Raw genomic sequence first — 16899 nt, 5'->3', positions numbered from 1 at the left:
ATTAAATCTACTAATAGGAAAGTTTTAATTTGCCAAAAATTGAGAATGAGTATATATCAATTATAAATACATGTATTTATTTGAAATATGAAATTAGGTATCTCAATGAGAATCATTTCAAGACCACTTGAAGACTAACCCTAACCCTAATTGTCTAAAAATCTCAGTTGTGTAAAAGGAGAAGCTTTAATTTAGCCATCACCTTCAAGCAAACATTGATTACATCCATCTTCCATACCTGCATTGAGAGTCAGAGACAGAGACGAGGTGGACTTTACACTGATTGTTAGTTCATCGGGGAGCTAACACTGAAAGGCAGACGATCAGTCATGTGTACTTTCGCAACCGCAGACAATTCAGAGTCACCAGAGCACCTGGAGGACAGAGAAACCACAGGGAGAACATGCAGGCTCCACACAGAGAGGCCCTTTGAGTGACAGAACTAACAAATGGACCACAATATGCTCAGATCAGAAAGAAAATGTAGCCTTCAGTTACTGAAAATAGTGCAATGGCAACATGAATACTTAAAAATGTCAGAAAAATCAAAGTTTAGATCGATAATATTGGGATTATGCAATTAGATTGGACCACCTCATGCTCCAGGTTTACTGATAAGGCGTCTGCAAAAATCACTGTTTACAAAAACAACAACAAAAACAACAACTCATCCAGCGCTGCCACCTTGCGCGCCGTATTTTCCACTCTGCACTAAGTATTACAGAAGGAGGTCAAGGAGGACTCTGCAGGCTGTCCACCCACGTATCCTGCCTCGGCCTGCTATCTGCACTGGCCAGCAGCAGATCGTCACGTCAGAGCCTGGGAGAAAGGCCTTTGTTTGCGCTGACAGGTGGAGCTGGAACGTCAATGGTGCACATTGTAAAACAGAACAATGTTCCTTCGGCAGATGTAAATGCGCACGCGTCTTCAAATTTAGATCCATATATACAAACAGCGCCCCTCCTCTGTGACGCCTACCGAAAGTGCACACAAACATTTTGCGATCTCACACACACACACACACACACACACACACACACACACACACACACACACACACACACACACACACACACACACACACACACACACACACACACACACACACACACACACACACACACACACACACACACACACACACTTAAACCCACGGTAGTGTGTGAGCTTCTGTGCTGTGACCTGCCATGATTTGCTGGCTAATCACCGATTTCACACCCACATGTTGGTCATCTGTTGCTCTCTGTGGGTGTTTAAGGTGTTTAAGGCAGGCATTTGCACAAAAAATGTGCTCATTATCGCTTCACTGAAAGGGTACCAATTATTATCCAGCGAGCTAAATCAATAGTAGCTTTATACACACTGTAAAATCCCAGAGACAGTGTTTCCTAGTGAAGACGGATCTATTTATAACAATTCCGTGAGATCTCCTGGCTGAGCTGCTGTGGCCATCTGATGCATGTTCACACTCTTAAAACAAACTGAAAGCAGATCGTTTTGAGTTGGGATCACGTTATCCAGAGATGAAGGAGAACAACCAGCATTGTCAAATCTATAGGTTGTCACGTTTGTTCTAGCAACTCACTGTGGTGCGCGTTAATTATTCACCACATCTCCCATTAAATCATGTATCATGCTTGTTAGATGCTTTAAATAAACTCTGCCTACACCCAGAATACATTTAATTGCTACATATCGAGAGAATAGGGATTTCTCTGTAGATGTGCTTAAAAGGATGAGCCTGGCGTGCACTTAAACTTCACATCTCTTCCATGTGACTTCCAGCTCCGAATGCGAACTGGTGACGTACTGGCATGTTAATATTAGGTTACACCAAACCATTCTGATGAGATCATGGACACTGGCATTGCTTCCATGTCCCTGACCTCCTCAAAATAGGCACAACGCTGCAGGTGTTCAGTAAACAAATGCTCCTTTAAGGCTTGTTATGTTTTACATTTATTCCTTCACATTTGCTTAGTGTGAAGTTATTCAAGCTTGTGTTGAATGTGGGTGTATTTAAAAAAAGAAAATGATCTCAAATCCAAACGTTTTAAACACAATTGTTGTCGTTATTAAGCATCAAAGTTGCTGATTGACAGGTCAGATGCAGTGGGAAGGCTTTGCAAAAAAAGTTGAAGGAAAAGCAAAATAAAGATAAGATTAGATAAGAAGAAGATTCAAATTCACCAAGGGTAAATTATCTTTCCCATGATCACACTAAAAGCAGGTAATAACTACCCTGAAACTCTGTGAATATTACATCTTAATGGATTCATATCCTGCAGAAAATAGTCAAACACATTAATTTAAATGAGAAAGTGTGTGCATAAAGCTATGTGCGGCATATGCCCACCCCTCGGGGCACTATCTTTGTGTTGGAGATATTTTCAGCTGCAGGAGAGGGAACAGGTAATCTCCCTGACGGTATATTCAAAAGACGAAGAAAAACATGTTCCAGAGGCATCATTGTGTGCTCAGTGAGTTTCTCCTTCATTTATTTTTTTCCGCAACAGGAACATTTAAAACACTGCGTAGGTGCACCGCGGAGCTCTTTGGTTGAGGTGGAGTGTTGTACAAAATGGCACGACAATAATTACATAGATTAAATATGACCTTCTGCAAAATAGCAAAATGGAATGATGCACTCAAACCACTCAACCTGACTGTATAATTTTCACATCTCCCGTCTTCCTCTAACCTTCTCACTTTTACTCTCTTATGCAGTAGTACACTCTTGGAAGACATCTGTGCTCCTGTGAGTTCAGATTGGAAATTGGCAGAGCCTTTGCTATATATATCACACCCTCATTTAGACAAAAAAGTAAGTTACTCATGTCAAGTCAAGGAATTGTTCTAAGTTCCTGACAGGATGCCAATGGCAGTTGATTATGCCAAAGCCTTCATACAGGTGAGGTAAAGTGTTAAACACTGAAATCAATGCAGCTGTGTTCGCTGCAGTGTGGACACTGAGCAGTGAGGACGAAGTGAAGTCTCTTCTGCTGCTCGCCAGTGCATTACCCCGGACTCATAAAAAATGAAATGGGAAATATAACCACGAATGCATTGCGAGGAAAAGTGATTCGCCTGCAGAGTAGTTCTCGCTGGTGGGTGTTACTCCCGCAGAGGGTTCGATTAGGGTTTGTAAACAAAAAGAAAGAGAGCACAGAATGATGATGGTCATGGGAACTTTAATGTTGAAGCACCCACACAGTTTCTTTGAAATAAATAAAGGAAATCAGCTGTGGATAGCTAATGGAAAAAATTGATGACAGTGCTTGTTTATTATGGATTGACCATGTCTGCTGAATAAAATAATTGACACGCACGCACACTGGCACAGATCTGAATAACCTGTAAATCTTCCACTTCCCCTCACACCATTAACCTGAAAAGAAGATAGAAAAACCGAGCTTGTGTCACTAGTTCAATGTCGACTTTCTTCCTGGTGTAAAGCTCACTATCTGGAGATTCGGCAGGCGAGTTACAGCCTCATTTTTCACAGGTTGTTAAGAGAGCTGCTTTTATTGGGCCCCCTCATTTGAGATAGAGACCGTGCAGTTCCCCACTATCACAGTGTAATTCTGAGCCTGAAGGGAGGCGATGTGGCCTTAACTCAGTAAAAACATCTGTTCTGGCTCTCGCTCAGGACCTTCAATGACACGCCTGCCCTCCGTGAGTTGTCTGCTGCAAACAAATGGAAGCACAGTTACTGCAGATCTCGCCTCCATGCAAAAACCCCCGCCTGATTAGATTTATACTGCATGCAAATCCAAATTCACGAGGCGCAATAAAATGTTTATGAACCCATCATAACTGATGCAGTCTCTCATAATAGCATATTGGTGTTTTGCTAATTATTGTTCTGGAATGCTAATATGAAAGCATTTGTCACTGATTAGAATGAAACAGACGTCTTTAAAACAACAAGAGGTTGAAATGGGCTCTATGATCTGGCTCATTGGTCATGAATGACCTCGTTCTGTTCTGCTGATTACCGAACTTGGTAACATTTGCGATGGTTGTAAAAACTATTCAAGGTCAATGTCAAGTTTTCCGTGTTATTATCTCACGCCTCAGATGATGATTTTTGGAGCAACTGTCGAGGAAACATGCAAACTCTGCAGACAAAGGTCCTGAAGCCTTTGAGGTGAGATTGCTCACCATTAAACAAATTGTGTTTAAAAGTCAACTAATTATAAGATGAGTGTATAACACCACGTTGTGCTGATCCTCTTGGAGATACTCTGGTCATCCTAAGTACAATTTTAATATCTGACTGACTTCCGGACACATCGTTAACATCTGATCTGACACAAACACAAAAACCCATTTGAAGAGATAAAAGTTTATGTGGGATATTTTTAATACCATAATGTAAACATGTCAAATGATTATCGTAGACGTTTGTATATCAGAAGTACGACAAACTCTCTCTTCACTTGGATATGCACGTCTTCTCTTCGCTGTTCTGTTATAACACCTAAATTTCTTTTGATTCAGTAACAACTCTCAGCCTCCAGGAGCCATGGAAACGAGCTGAAGTTTAATCGTTTTTAGTCTCGATGCCTCATTGTTATAAAACCCAGCATGCAGATTTAACAAAGGGAACACATGACGGCCCCCATGAATAGACCAAATGAGACCATCTTGATGTTTTACAAACTGTATATTTGATCTAACATATATCCATTAGCTTATACCATCACACAAAAATCCTGCTATTTGTACATTTGGATGAATTAAAAAAAAAAATTCTTCAGATTGTAATGAGTAGCATATTAACTGTACTGAAGCACCACATATAAGAGAGAATAAACCATTTCAATGAACAAAGACATGAACAGGTTTTAACACTGTGACGCGACAGTGCTCACCGCTAGTCCACCATGCCGGACTATTAACTGTTAACGGTACAAAAGGAAGATGCCATATATGCTCCCTTTTTTCACCAAAGCCCCTCCAAACTAATATTTATGTCCACTTTGTGAAGAAAGATGTCACTGCCAGCCTTTCGTTTTAGTAGCAATTTTTATGACCTTTCTTGTGCTCCCCCTCAATTTTGCATTTTATTCCCACCATCCAAGAGAGTTCTGCCTCCCGAATTCAGCTTTCATCCTAAGCTAGACCTGGCTGTGTGCCTCCTTGTTCTACTACCGCAGGTTCAACAGTTTAATTGTTTTTGAATCATGAGTGTTTGCAAACTGTCGAGTGGTTCCTTTGAAAGTGAAATTCAAAGCACGTGCAGATTGTGATAGGGATGACTTTGTTTGTTTCAATCTCACTGAGTGCAGGGAAATAACATGTAATCTTTGTTTTGCTTTTCTTTTTGTTAGCTTTCACCGTTTGTCTTTCAATGTGACATTGTTCGGTCCCCAACGCTTATTCAGCAAAACATGAATATGCAAATTGAAAGTCTAAACCTTGATGTATTTATTCATGTTGCTTCCCAGTTTTTACATGTGCTATTGTGTGGCTGGATTGTCATTTCCAGGCAGTGCAGCGCATTTCATGTTACTGTAGTGCTGACTGCTTTGATCAGGTCTTGTGTGGAATGAGAGCTGTCACATTTCCTCCAAACACAGATAAAGTTGAGTTTGAAAGCTGCGGCTGCAGACGGCTTAAAAGAAACTTGTTCAAAGCCGAAGCTTGTTAGAACCATCTGAGTTTATTAAAAAAAAAAAAAAAAAAAAATCCATGCATGCACGTGTTTCCAAGCAAATGAATTTAATTAGCACATTATAAACAGCAACACATAAAAAGGAAGGAGCGGCTCTCCTGTGTGCCGCAGCCTGCATCATAAGGAGCTACAACCGGGTCTGCTGTCTGTCTGGCACACGTTGTTCTCGCTCTGCACTCAGTCATTCAGTTCATGTCCTTCTCTGACAATCCCCTCTCCAAAATGGCTTACAGAAGATACATTTCGAATGAATCAGCCATGTTGTAAAGTCCCTTTGTCACTTCTGCTGATAAATGTATGAAGATTTAATTAAGGGAATTGGTCTTGAGAGGCCAAAGCTGCAGATGGATCTGACCTGCTCGCTGATGCACTTCACATCTGCTGAGCATCTCATGTTGTTTTACGAAGTGGAACATTTTCCATCCATTGTGGATTGGGTACAATGATTGCAATTATTTTTAGAGGGCGTCTTGTCACGAGAGCAATATTTAGTGATGATGTCTCGAACCTGATAACCTCCTCCAGGATTTGTCTCTGCTGCTTGAGAAGTCAAACATGAATTTTCTCCTAATGTTTAATGCAAATTAATAAAAAAAAAAAAATTCACTTGAGAATCTGAATCCCGCACTAAAATGACACAAATGTATCTGTGCATGCACGTGTGTGCGTATCTGTGATGTGGAAAGCAGAGTTGATGAAATTATACCACATGGATTTACTTATTGATTTCACAGTCGTTAAGAGTTATTAAAGCATATATTATTGTGGCTAAAGCTCTCTCACATCATCACTACATTTTGGCAGGATTAGTTCATTATTTCATGCTGTTAGCAGCAGATGTTTCTCCCTGCCCCTCAATTGGGAGGTTTTCCTTTTCTTAAGGGGTAAAAGTCCTTTTCTGCTGCGTGATTATGTGAGCGGAAAATGGAGAAATTGCACTTCATGAATAATTGAACAATTAGCAAATGAACAGTTGAAAGAACTTGACTTTTAAAAAAAATTTAGTATTCTCCATCTTGTTGAGAGAGGAGCAGTCTCATGTATCAGAATTAATTCCGTTGACATTCAGGAAACATGCTCACAAGCTTTCTTGCAGTTTTACATTACCGCCTTGATCCCACTCATATGTCTTCATTAAATATAGATGCAGCCGGTCCTGGACAGTTGAAATAAGCAAAGAAATAAATACATATTGAAAAAAATATTAAAACTGGTACAGCCTAAAACAATCAAAATGTTCTGCATATCAGAAATCTTATTTGCAAATAGTTGCTGATTGAACCCTCCCACCCACCCACCAAAAAACCACCAACAACAACTGTATAACCCAGAAAGCCACATTGTCATGAGAAATGTAATTACATCGTTTTAACCGAGAGCCTACTGCTCCACTGTTATAGTTTTAAATACTCAACAAGTCAGAAAGACACATGGCTATCTCTCTTAAACTGTTATCTTGTCTCTTTAGACTCTCCTGGTATTTATTGTTTTATTTATTGTTTATATTTTCTTTATTTTGATCTCGCTTTCATATTGTGATCATTTATTGTGACTTTGTCATTTCTTAAATCTACTTTTCGTGTTTTAATCTTTAACTGTGGGGGCTAAAGGCTAAATGCACCTTGGGGAAGCCACCATCTATCACTGTGTAACCACACACACACAGTAACAACATATTCACCCCTATACTTAATCCACAGGCATCAATCTAATAAGATTTGATCCCAACAGTTTTTGTTTGAGTTATCCTGCTGTGTGCGTACTGATTTATTAATGCTGTGTGTTTGTTGTATCTATGGGCTGTTTTATTGTAAGGTGAACTTTTGACCTTGACTTTGAGATTGAATATGTGGGAGGATGCTGAAAGAAACACATACAGACATGGGGAGAACATGCAGACTATTCCCATGCAGACTATTCCCACCTCTTCACCTGTTCGTCTGATAAACTAATAAGATGGTGATTACCAAAAAGTAAGGATTTTCCTTACATTTCAAGGGAACGAAAGAATTGTAGTATAATGACAGTGGATTGGTAGAAGTTTTACGATGACAACAGGGATTATTAATGAATCTTTTTAAGCTTCTCTGCCATCGGAACAAGTTGTCCTGACCTATTGGCTCTGCCCGCCGCTGACACCCGAGAGTCCTGAGTGGCCTTGGCTCTGTTTCTGCTCACTGTGAACAAGTTTAGATAACTCCAGGCACTTCAATGTGACTCCACTCCAAGCTCAGCAACAACAGGTGAAAGGTCTGTTATGAGCACTGCATACCCCCCCCCCCCCCCCCCCCCAGACATATGAACTCAGATGATAATCCAAATGAGCTCAGTGTGACAACATCAGCAAATCGACATTCAAACTTATGGCTCTGGGTGTGAGGAGTCAGCGAGGAACGTTTCGCCGTCAAACTGTGATGAAATGCCGTGTCCTTGTCTTTGTGCTTGGTGGTAATTAAACCCCCTCGACCAATTTGTCCCCTACTTGGGTCATTGAGGGTGATTACAGATGGATGTGGAAATCAATCTGTCTTACCCCTGGGAAGAAAAATTACAGCGTGAGACATGAAAGAAAAAAAAAGAAAAGAAAAAGGCCTTTCCTCTTACAGTCACCTCACATCAAAGCTGCAGAGATCATACACATGCACACTTTACTGCAGTGGAACATTTACATAGTCATTACAGGGAGTGGATGTGTAGGCTAACAGTCTGAGGGGAATGCATGAAGCTCTGGGAGGAGCAACAGATCTGTCAGTACGGCTTACGGATACTGTGAGCTTGTAAATTAAACATCATACATGGATCCTGTCGGTTTCTATCAATCCTTGCAAGCCAGTGCAGACACTAAAATCACTTTTTGCAACGCAAAAGAAGTCAACAAGTCTTCCTTTTACGTAAAAACGAAATGTTGAACTTGCAAGTGATAAAACATATCAAATTAGTTGTTTTTGTTATTTTACTTGTGTTTAAATAAGTGTTTATAACATCAGTGGTTTAATGGTGCTGATTTAAGTCAACATTAACTGTAGATCAATCATGACTAAAAATAGTACAGACGAGTGTGTGTGTGTGTGTGTGCGCGGGTGTGTGTGAGTGTGTCTATGTGTGTGTAGGTGTGTAAGTGTGAATCTGAGAGCTGATTGGATGTAGAGAGGAAATGGAAATTGATTGTAGAAAGTGTGTATGTCTGTAAGTGCGTGTATATTTATATAAGTGATCATCCATCTTCTCCATCCACACTGATGTAATTCATCTGGTTCTCAGGAAGTTTGATGCTATCTGTATTTTCCCCATTTTCTCCCTTTCAATATAATATAAGCAAAGTAATTTCATGTTCACTGCTCACAACTTTGGAAAAAATTGTATTCTACAAAGTTATTGGGTTCTGCACTAGATTTTATTTCTTTCCTTTCTATTTCTTCAAGCTATTGAGAATGCTCCTGCGGATATGTCTAGCAATATCTGAAAAATGTGTCGCATTTTGGCCTCTTGCAGCAACATATTTTGGATCAAATTACAGCGTCACACCTGGAGGCACAAGCACATGTTCCATCAGAAGTGGTAAGAGAACACATTCAAATAAAGGAACCAGTTTTCAATATAAATGGCTGCTCGTTACACTTTATATGTCATATTAATGTTAATTTGTAAAACAGGTGATATTAACCTGACAAAAGGAAGCAGTGTGCCTGAACTGATTCTCTACAGCCGCTGCTGTATGTTCTTTATTAAGTGTGCTGCCATTAAGACACTGTTATATTAAGATTTTGGCTACAGTTTTCTTCCATTTCAGCTCAGAGGGGCTTTGTTAAAGGCTGCTGCTAAATTGCACCTTGCACTTTTTTTTTTTTTTTTTAAAGGATGAACAGATGTTATATTTCTTTGACTTTCCACCCACACCTAAAGCTTTATTCTTGGCAATAAAACAGCCTCGATTTGTGCTGGGGTGTTAAAAGCAGTGTCGGTGTAGGAAGAGCCTCCTAATAGCCCATTTCCCTGGAGAGCATGAGGGGCCATTTACAACACCCAATCATACAGTTGGGGAAGCGACCCCGGCCCCTTTTTGCCAATAATGAGATAATGCACAAAGGCAACGCCGCATTTCTCTCCCCGTATTTATGTTGTCAAGTGTAGCAATGATTTATGAGCAGAGCAATGAGAGGAATAAAACCCATGAAGGATTATGATAAATGAAAACATGGGTTAACCCGTGGAACCATGATACTCTCAAACTACTCCAGCTAGAATTGATTGAATAAGCCACAGCAATGGAAATTGCAATTCATTCTAGTCCCGGACATGCACAAGTTAGAGGTATGTAAAAAAAAAAAAAAAAAGTACCGTCAATCATGAGGGAAAAGGAAAGGGGAGGTTAATGAAGTACTCAGTGGGAGTGTTTTACAGTTTGGTAAGTGCCTGCATGGTAATGGCCTGCAGCTTCTAAAGACACACAATGGTGACTCCTCTCACCCACCTTGAGGGAAGCTTTTAATGAGTCGAACAACCTCTTTTCTTACTTCAGCCTCAGCTCAAACATGCATTAGGTGTCACAAAAAAGGTGAACGTGACCTGAGAAATATCAAGGTTGAAGGAACAATGTGCGCAGCTGCAGTGCAGAAAATGAACAGATGTTTCTACTAATGACTGTCTGTCGAAGTGGAAATCCAGTCCTGGGATTTTATTTTTATTTGTGATTAATTGCATTGTCGTCCATAAACTTTTGTTCGGCTATACTGTTAGGGTACTTAATAGAAAAAGCATCAACACGACAAGAGGCGGCTTTGTAGAACATAACTCAACAAATGCTTTCCAGACTCAGATAACCACACACATTTTTTACTCCACTCTACTCTTTCTTCCAATGTATAGCTGTTACATTTGCTTTACATTTGCTTAATTTACTCAAATCCCATAGCAGTTTTTTGGGGGGGGGGGTTTTGGGCTGCGACTCATTTCAATGAGAAACCTTTATATCATGCAGAATGGTAGTTCAAAAGAAAATTTACATTAACAGATTATTTCAATTTTACATCACTGCATCAAGTTGGTAAAATAATTGTCTTTAATTCCCCAGATTTCCATATTTGTCCATATGTGCACATAGGAAAAGTTTAATTCATGTGTCTGTCAGGAGGCTAGCGTCTAAACAGTATGCTTATTAATGTTAGAATTTTTCCAGAGACAAAAAGATGCATTCAGTGCGGTGGAAATGAATCCACCCAGATATCGATATAAGCAGAGACTTGGAACATGTCAGTGTCATATTATCTGATGTCGGTGAAAATCCAGCATCAAGCCCTCCTGTCTGAAACGATTTATTACACCTTGCTTGCTCGGCAGCTTGCACAGTTTGTGACAAGCTGGTGAATTTCATGGGGTGTTTAACAGTTAAAGAACCGTGAAATCGCCAGCCAGAGTTCATTAAGAACACAAACAGAATTTTTAGAAAATTATCATTTTGATTACTAGATCGCAGTCAACAATCTAGTGCTTTTATAATTACTGAAATATTATCTGTAAAATCTGTGATCAATAGTGTTAGAACTCTAAAAGCAAAGTGATTAAAAAAAAGCGGTTTATTAATTTTACTGAATTGAATTACAAACAGCTCTCTTAATTTTTTTTTTACTGAAGTAAATACCTTTAAAAATTGTTTCACGAGTGGAACAAAAGATATCAGCACTTCTAAAGAAAGACACAACACACATAGTGGAAGACTTTGCAGAGTTTAATGTCAAGTAATAAGTGTTCTATTATGTGCTAATGAGCAGCTATCAAAGAAGATCAAGTCTCCGGTATTACAGCAGTGAGCCAGAAAGGCCACAGTAATTTTCAAGTGCGTCAAAGCAGTGCCGGTGACCTTTCAAATTTCAGTGTCAGTCAGTCATCATTAGCAGATATTCGGGCAGCGAGCCGGACAGCAGAGTCCATTCCTCCACATGGAGGGAACCTCCATCTTCATTTATGCAGTGAACACACAATCCCCGTCACAAATATCAGAGGTTCAAGGTTTACTAAAGCAGGTGGAGAGTGAACGTGGCCCCTCCAGGAGAAACATTAGTTGTTGGGGTAAAGGACAGCACGCTTATTCATTTTCCTCAAAGCAGATGTTCACATCCAGTGGGAACGCTCTAGAAAACCCACACCCTCAACCTTCAACCTCCACGATACGATCCTGAGAGGTGAAATGAAAGACTTACTGTGCATCAACCCTCTCAAATTCCCCTTTGCTCTTTGGGCAAAATTTATAAACAAGGTTTCATTTTCGTAAGTAATAGTCTCTAGAGGCGGGAATGTTTTATATGTTATAAGTGTAATAAATTGGAGTCCGACGCACTCGCTGTGATCGAGGCCTGTGGGCCTATAGATGATATACAGTGCAGGCAAACAGTATGAAAGAGAGGTGGAGAGAAACACAGAGAGAGAGACGTAAAGAATGAGAAAGAGGGATATTTAAACACATCCTGAAGAGGTCAGCTGCAAGACTGAGCCATTGCGCTGCCCACACACTCCCACATTCTCAACATCATTAAAAACAAAAGGCCACGACTAAAAACAATGCTGCAATCTGTGATGCAACCAACAACAAGTGAGACAGATCTGTTGGCGTAAGAATCTCACAAGAGCTCTTTATCTTCCTGTAATTCTATGCCTCAGCGGACCATCATTCCTGCTCTTAAACACAGCTTCTTCAGCCAGGAACTACAGTCATCCATCACTTACAAAAAAAGCATGCTGCTTGTATTTTCACCTCCACAATTAAATTAATGAATCACCCCGAGAGCTAGTTTGATAAATCAATATTCATTAGCAAAGGCATTTGGTTTAACACATTTCTGGCTGGGATGTACTGCTTGAATAGGTTCTTGAGTGTAAGCTGCACTTTTTTTTTCAATTCATTCATTGCATCCAAGTGGTATCTTCTCCCACTCGGGGGCGCTGGACAATTTCCAAACTGTGAAGGACAGTTCACAGCAAAACATAAATAACAAACACAATTTGTCTTGTTATACTATCTTGCACTTTTGATATAATCAGTTTTGAATAATAACTTCTCAAAAAAGAAAAGTGAAAAATTAGTGGTGGGAAAAGGCTTCCCCCAGACCCTCACTGTTTTTTTTATACTTCTGTGCCACCTTTTCCTAACATTGTGATTGTTAAACTCAGATTATACTTTCATCAGATCGAATTGGTGGTCTGTCAACGAGATCACTTGTTTAAATTTGAGCGCTTCGGGAGCATCGCAGGTCACCTCCTGCAGAAAGATGACATTTTGCGGATGTTCCCTGAGCCACTTCCACAGATACTCCAACTTTCTGTCACACTTCCAGGGATTCCCTATTAAAATCACGCGGAAATCGACTTTTGTCTCATCCAGCAGACCAGTGGGGAGAAACCTTAGCTGATTCTGATTAAGCAGCAGAAGTTCAAGGTGTGTCAGCCCCTGGAAAAGTGTTGCAGGCAGCTCTTGGAGTCGATTCTCCTGCAGAAACAGCTGGGATAGTTTAAGGTTGTGAGCGAAGGTCGCAGGTTTTAGGGAGATGAACTTGTTGCCGGCGAGGTTTAGTGTCACCAGGTGATTCAGGTCCCCCAGTGTTTGCTGTTGCAGATCTTGCAGATTGTTATCGCTCAAGTCGAGATTCTCCAGACGGGGCAGTCTCTGAAACATTGCCGCTGAGACATTTGATAAACGGTTTCCGGACAAATCCAGCCAGGTGATGCTGCTGTTGAGTGGAAACCAGTCCGCTTCTGCTTTCTCAAACAGATTGTTGTTAATCACCAGACTGCGGAGTGAAGCGCGACAGAAGATACACGGAGGCAAATGAACCAGCTGATTTCCCGTCAGGTCCAACGTGTTCAGATGAGCAACGCCAGCCAGGAGATCTGAAGCGAGACTCGTCAGGTTGTTGTGATACAACTGGAGCTTCTTCAAATATGGGAGAAGACTCAAATGACTGGCAGCAACGCCGCTGAGGTTTGTGGACTGAATGGAGAGTTGGGTGGTGTTGCGGGACAGGCCGTCTGATGGGAACTCGCGAAGGGAGTTGTGGCTGCACACCACCTCTGCACCTGAAGGTGGAAAAGAGCACAAGCATAGATCTGGGCACGGGTGGGTGCCTCTCTGCTGGTGACCACATTCAGCCAGTGCGGCTAAAGTCAGAAGAAGCCACAGGTTCATCTTTAAAAACACTGCGCAGAGAGGGAAAAAAACACATACACTTTAAGCACAAATAATTTAGAGATATGATGAAAATGTGAGGAACTGTTATCACGAATGGATTCTTACCAGAAAGACACAGCAGGATGCCGTCTGCTCTTGATTACAGACTTGCTTTTATACAGTATTTTAGTACATTTGTTCCCAGCAAATGAGTCAGGACAAAATGTTGCAAGAGGCAAACAAATCCGAGCAAACAAACCAACTCATCAGCTGTTCAGTGGATCCTGTTTTTCTGTACTCTCTGAAGGTAAAGATGTTACTACACATAAATCAATATTTGGTACTTTTTAATCCTGCAAAAACATGTTATTCAAGTATACGTGTGACATAAGTGCAAAATGACTGTGCACTGTTAATGTAATATTCAAAAATATGCATGTATGAAACAGTAGAAACTTTTCAGTATTCACTGTTATTTTTGTTAGAATTTTCTTAACAATAGTTAAATAAGCTTTTTTTTCATGCCACTTTAATGTTGTTCCACTCCAAGTTAAACCACTGGTTTAACTTTGATCAGCTCAGTTGTGGGTGAACACAGGCCAATTTGTCAATAAGTTTTAATGGTTAAAAATATAGAGGACTGGGATTCGTCATGTTATGTTTGTATATACTGTTTAATTACATCATTACATACAAAAGACTCATTTATTGAGAGGACAGGCAGATTGAATTGATCAGATATTATCAGGTGTCAGCCTTTTTACAACAAAGCTAAGACTGGGGATTGAGTTCAGTCTCAGTCAGCGACAACACTGAGCGTCCTGCGAGAGACTGAGGTCTGGCACATGTGACGGTCTCTGGCAGGAAAACCTTCTTCTTGTTCTTCTGAAGCCATCTCCACAGGTACTGCAAGTTCTCGTCGCACAGAAAGGGGTTGGCAGTCAGGTCCAGTCCCTCCTCCTCCAGCGACTCCAGCGGGTCCAGCAGACCGGGGGGGATGTGGGTCAGCTGGTTGTCTTCCAGACTGAGGTGTTCAAGCTGGGCGAGGCCCTGGAAGAGATTGTGGGGGAGTTTCTCCAGTTTGTTTCGGGTGAGGAACAGATAGGTGAGGTTATGCATGTTCTGAAAAACAGACGCGTCCAGCGCGTCTAGCTTGTTGTTCTGCAGGTTCAGCCTCTCCAGCTTGGTCGCGGAGTCCAGGGAATTTGCGGATATCTTCTCCAGGCGGTTGTTGGACAGGTCGAGATTCTCCAGGTGGGGCAGCTTCTGCAGCAAAGTGGTGGGCATCTTTGTTAAAAGATTTCCAGATAAATCCAACCAGGTCAGGTTGCTATCATTTGAAATCCAATCCGCGTCGGCTTTCTGGAGCAGGTTGTTCTTCAGCACCAAGCTGCGAAGTGGCGCATGGTTGAAGACATGTGGAGGCAGATGGCTGAGCTTGTTTCCAGTCAGCTCCAAAGTGTGGAGGAGAGGAACACCCCTGAGCAGATGAGAGGAAAGGTTCTGCAGTCGGTTGGCATACAGGTGGAGCCCTTGCAGCAGGGGTGTGGCGTTTAGATGCTTTTCGGAGATGGAGGTGATGTTTGTGAACTGGATCGTCAGCTGTGTGATGTTCTCTGGCAGACCCTCGGAGGGATACTCTGTCAGAGGAGCCATGTTGCAGACCATCTCTGCTCTTCTGGAGTAGCATTTACAAAAAGTCGGACAGGAAAGTGCATCATGGAGGAAACACACCAGCCCAAGACACGTAAGGATGCACCAGGACTTCATCGCTAGAAGACAAGAGGGACAGAGCTCATGAGGACACAGGAGGGGATTTTAAACGGTCCGGAAAGTATTGCCTCACTGCAAAACGCCAGACCACAAATAAAACCAGAACAAGTGACAAATGTTTTCCAGCTCATGTCCAGGCTGTTCAGTAACATATGGAGCAACAAGAAAAAAATAACTTACTGCTGTGTTCTGGTTGCGTAAGCATCAGGCAGGCTGCTCCTTAAATCAGACTCAACACTGTTCTGCTTGCAAATTTACTGTCATTTGGGGGCCACAATCCCCCAATCTAATCATTAGTAATTGTGTAAACAAGGACCCGCCGCCGCAGTCAAGGACATAGAGTTGCAACAGTCTGACTCGTCCATGCAGGGAAAGTACAAACGCTGAAGAGCTGGTTCTGAAAATGACGTCTGTGACTTATTGTGAGCAATTCATGACTGACTAATAAGTTGGCACTCATTAAAAACTGCAAGGTACACAACTTGTATTACGGCATACTTTAAATATTGTAAATGCCAGACAGCAAGAGGCGAAGCGGATTAGTAACAGAGGAAAAAGTGCTTGGTCATCAATTCAAAAATGTTGAAGAATTAGATTTATTCAGAAAGAAATGGCATGAGAAAGTACAAACTGCTAGGAGTTGCATAATCGTAGTTTTTAAAACCACAATATGTCAGATTTTGGCTGCAATATCCACAGTGAACTTAAGTTACTGAAACTCACCAAGTTCAAGGCTGTTTTTAACGTGATGAAGATATGTGAGACAAACTGAAATACTTTGATGTTACATCTTTTACATTCGGGAGAGTGGTTAAAAGTTCGAAAAAATACTGTATAGATTCCCTAATTTCAGGAAGATTACCAAAAATAATGCTCTAAAAAGACATTGCACCTTTTAGTTTTATTGCACGATTGTATTTTACTGGAAAATGATAACATGGAAAATGGAGCTCAAAATGAAATAATGAAAAAGAGGAAAAACACTGCACTTATCAGCCTCTTGCAGGACAAAGTTTAATGTTCATGGAAAGCTGGTCAATACAAACTCGTCCCTCACCTCATTCAAACCCAAAACAAAAATCTATTTTTATTCCGGTCTAAAGCATGAAGGTTTCATATACGTATATCTATATATTTGTATATGTATGAAAAAAATCTCAATGTGCGGAGCGACTGTTGAATAAAGGATGAGCATTTTTCCACAGGTATGTGGTGGAGAGGAAATAAGAGATGGTAACGTGTGAGTTTCACTTACTACCATTGGGGAACAAGAAACTTTGTTTGATGT

At 40.9% G+C, this 16899-nt stretch overlaps 2 protein-coding genes across 2 annotated transcripts; both read right to left on the bottom strand.

Moving 5' to 3' along the window:
- Window positions 1-12845: 12845 nt before the first annotated feature.
- LOC308143283 (uncharacterized protein) lies at window positions 12846-13856 on the bottom strand (the record flags this gene model as incomplete). The annotated part of the gene is made up of 1 exon (XM_080514022.1): window positions 12846-13856. The coding sequence occupies one exon, from the start codon at window positions 13854-13856 to the stop codon at window positions 12846-12848; it is 1011 nt and encodes a 336-aa protein (XP_080370148.1).
- Window positions 13857-14609: 753 nt separating this feature from the next.
- LOC308143516 (uncharacterized protein) lies at window positions 14610-15608 on the bottom strand (the record flags this gene model as incomplete). Its single annotated transcript, XM_080514351.1, has 1 exon — window positions 14610-15608. The coding sequence occupies one exon, from the start codon at window positions 15606-15608 to the stop codon at window positions 14610-14612; it is 999 nt and encodes a 332-aa protein (XP_080370477.1).
- Between the last annotated feature and the right edge of the window lie 1291 nt (window positions 15609-16899).

This window comes from Blennius ocellaris, assembly GCF_963422515.1.
Source record: "Blennius ocellaris genome assembly, chromosome: 18".
Classification (NCBI taxonomy): Eukaryota; Metazoa; Chordata; class Actinopteri; order Blenniiformes; family Blenniidae; genus Blennius; species Blennius ocellaris.
Note: the sequence above shows the minus strand (reverse complement) of the source record. Positions and strands in the feature narration are given on the sequence as shown.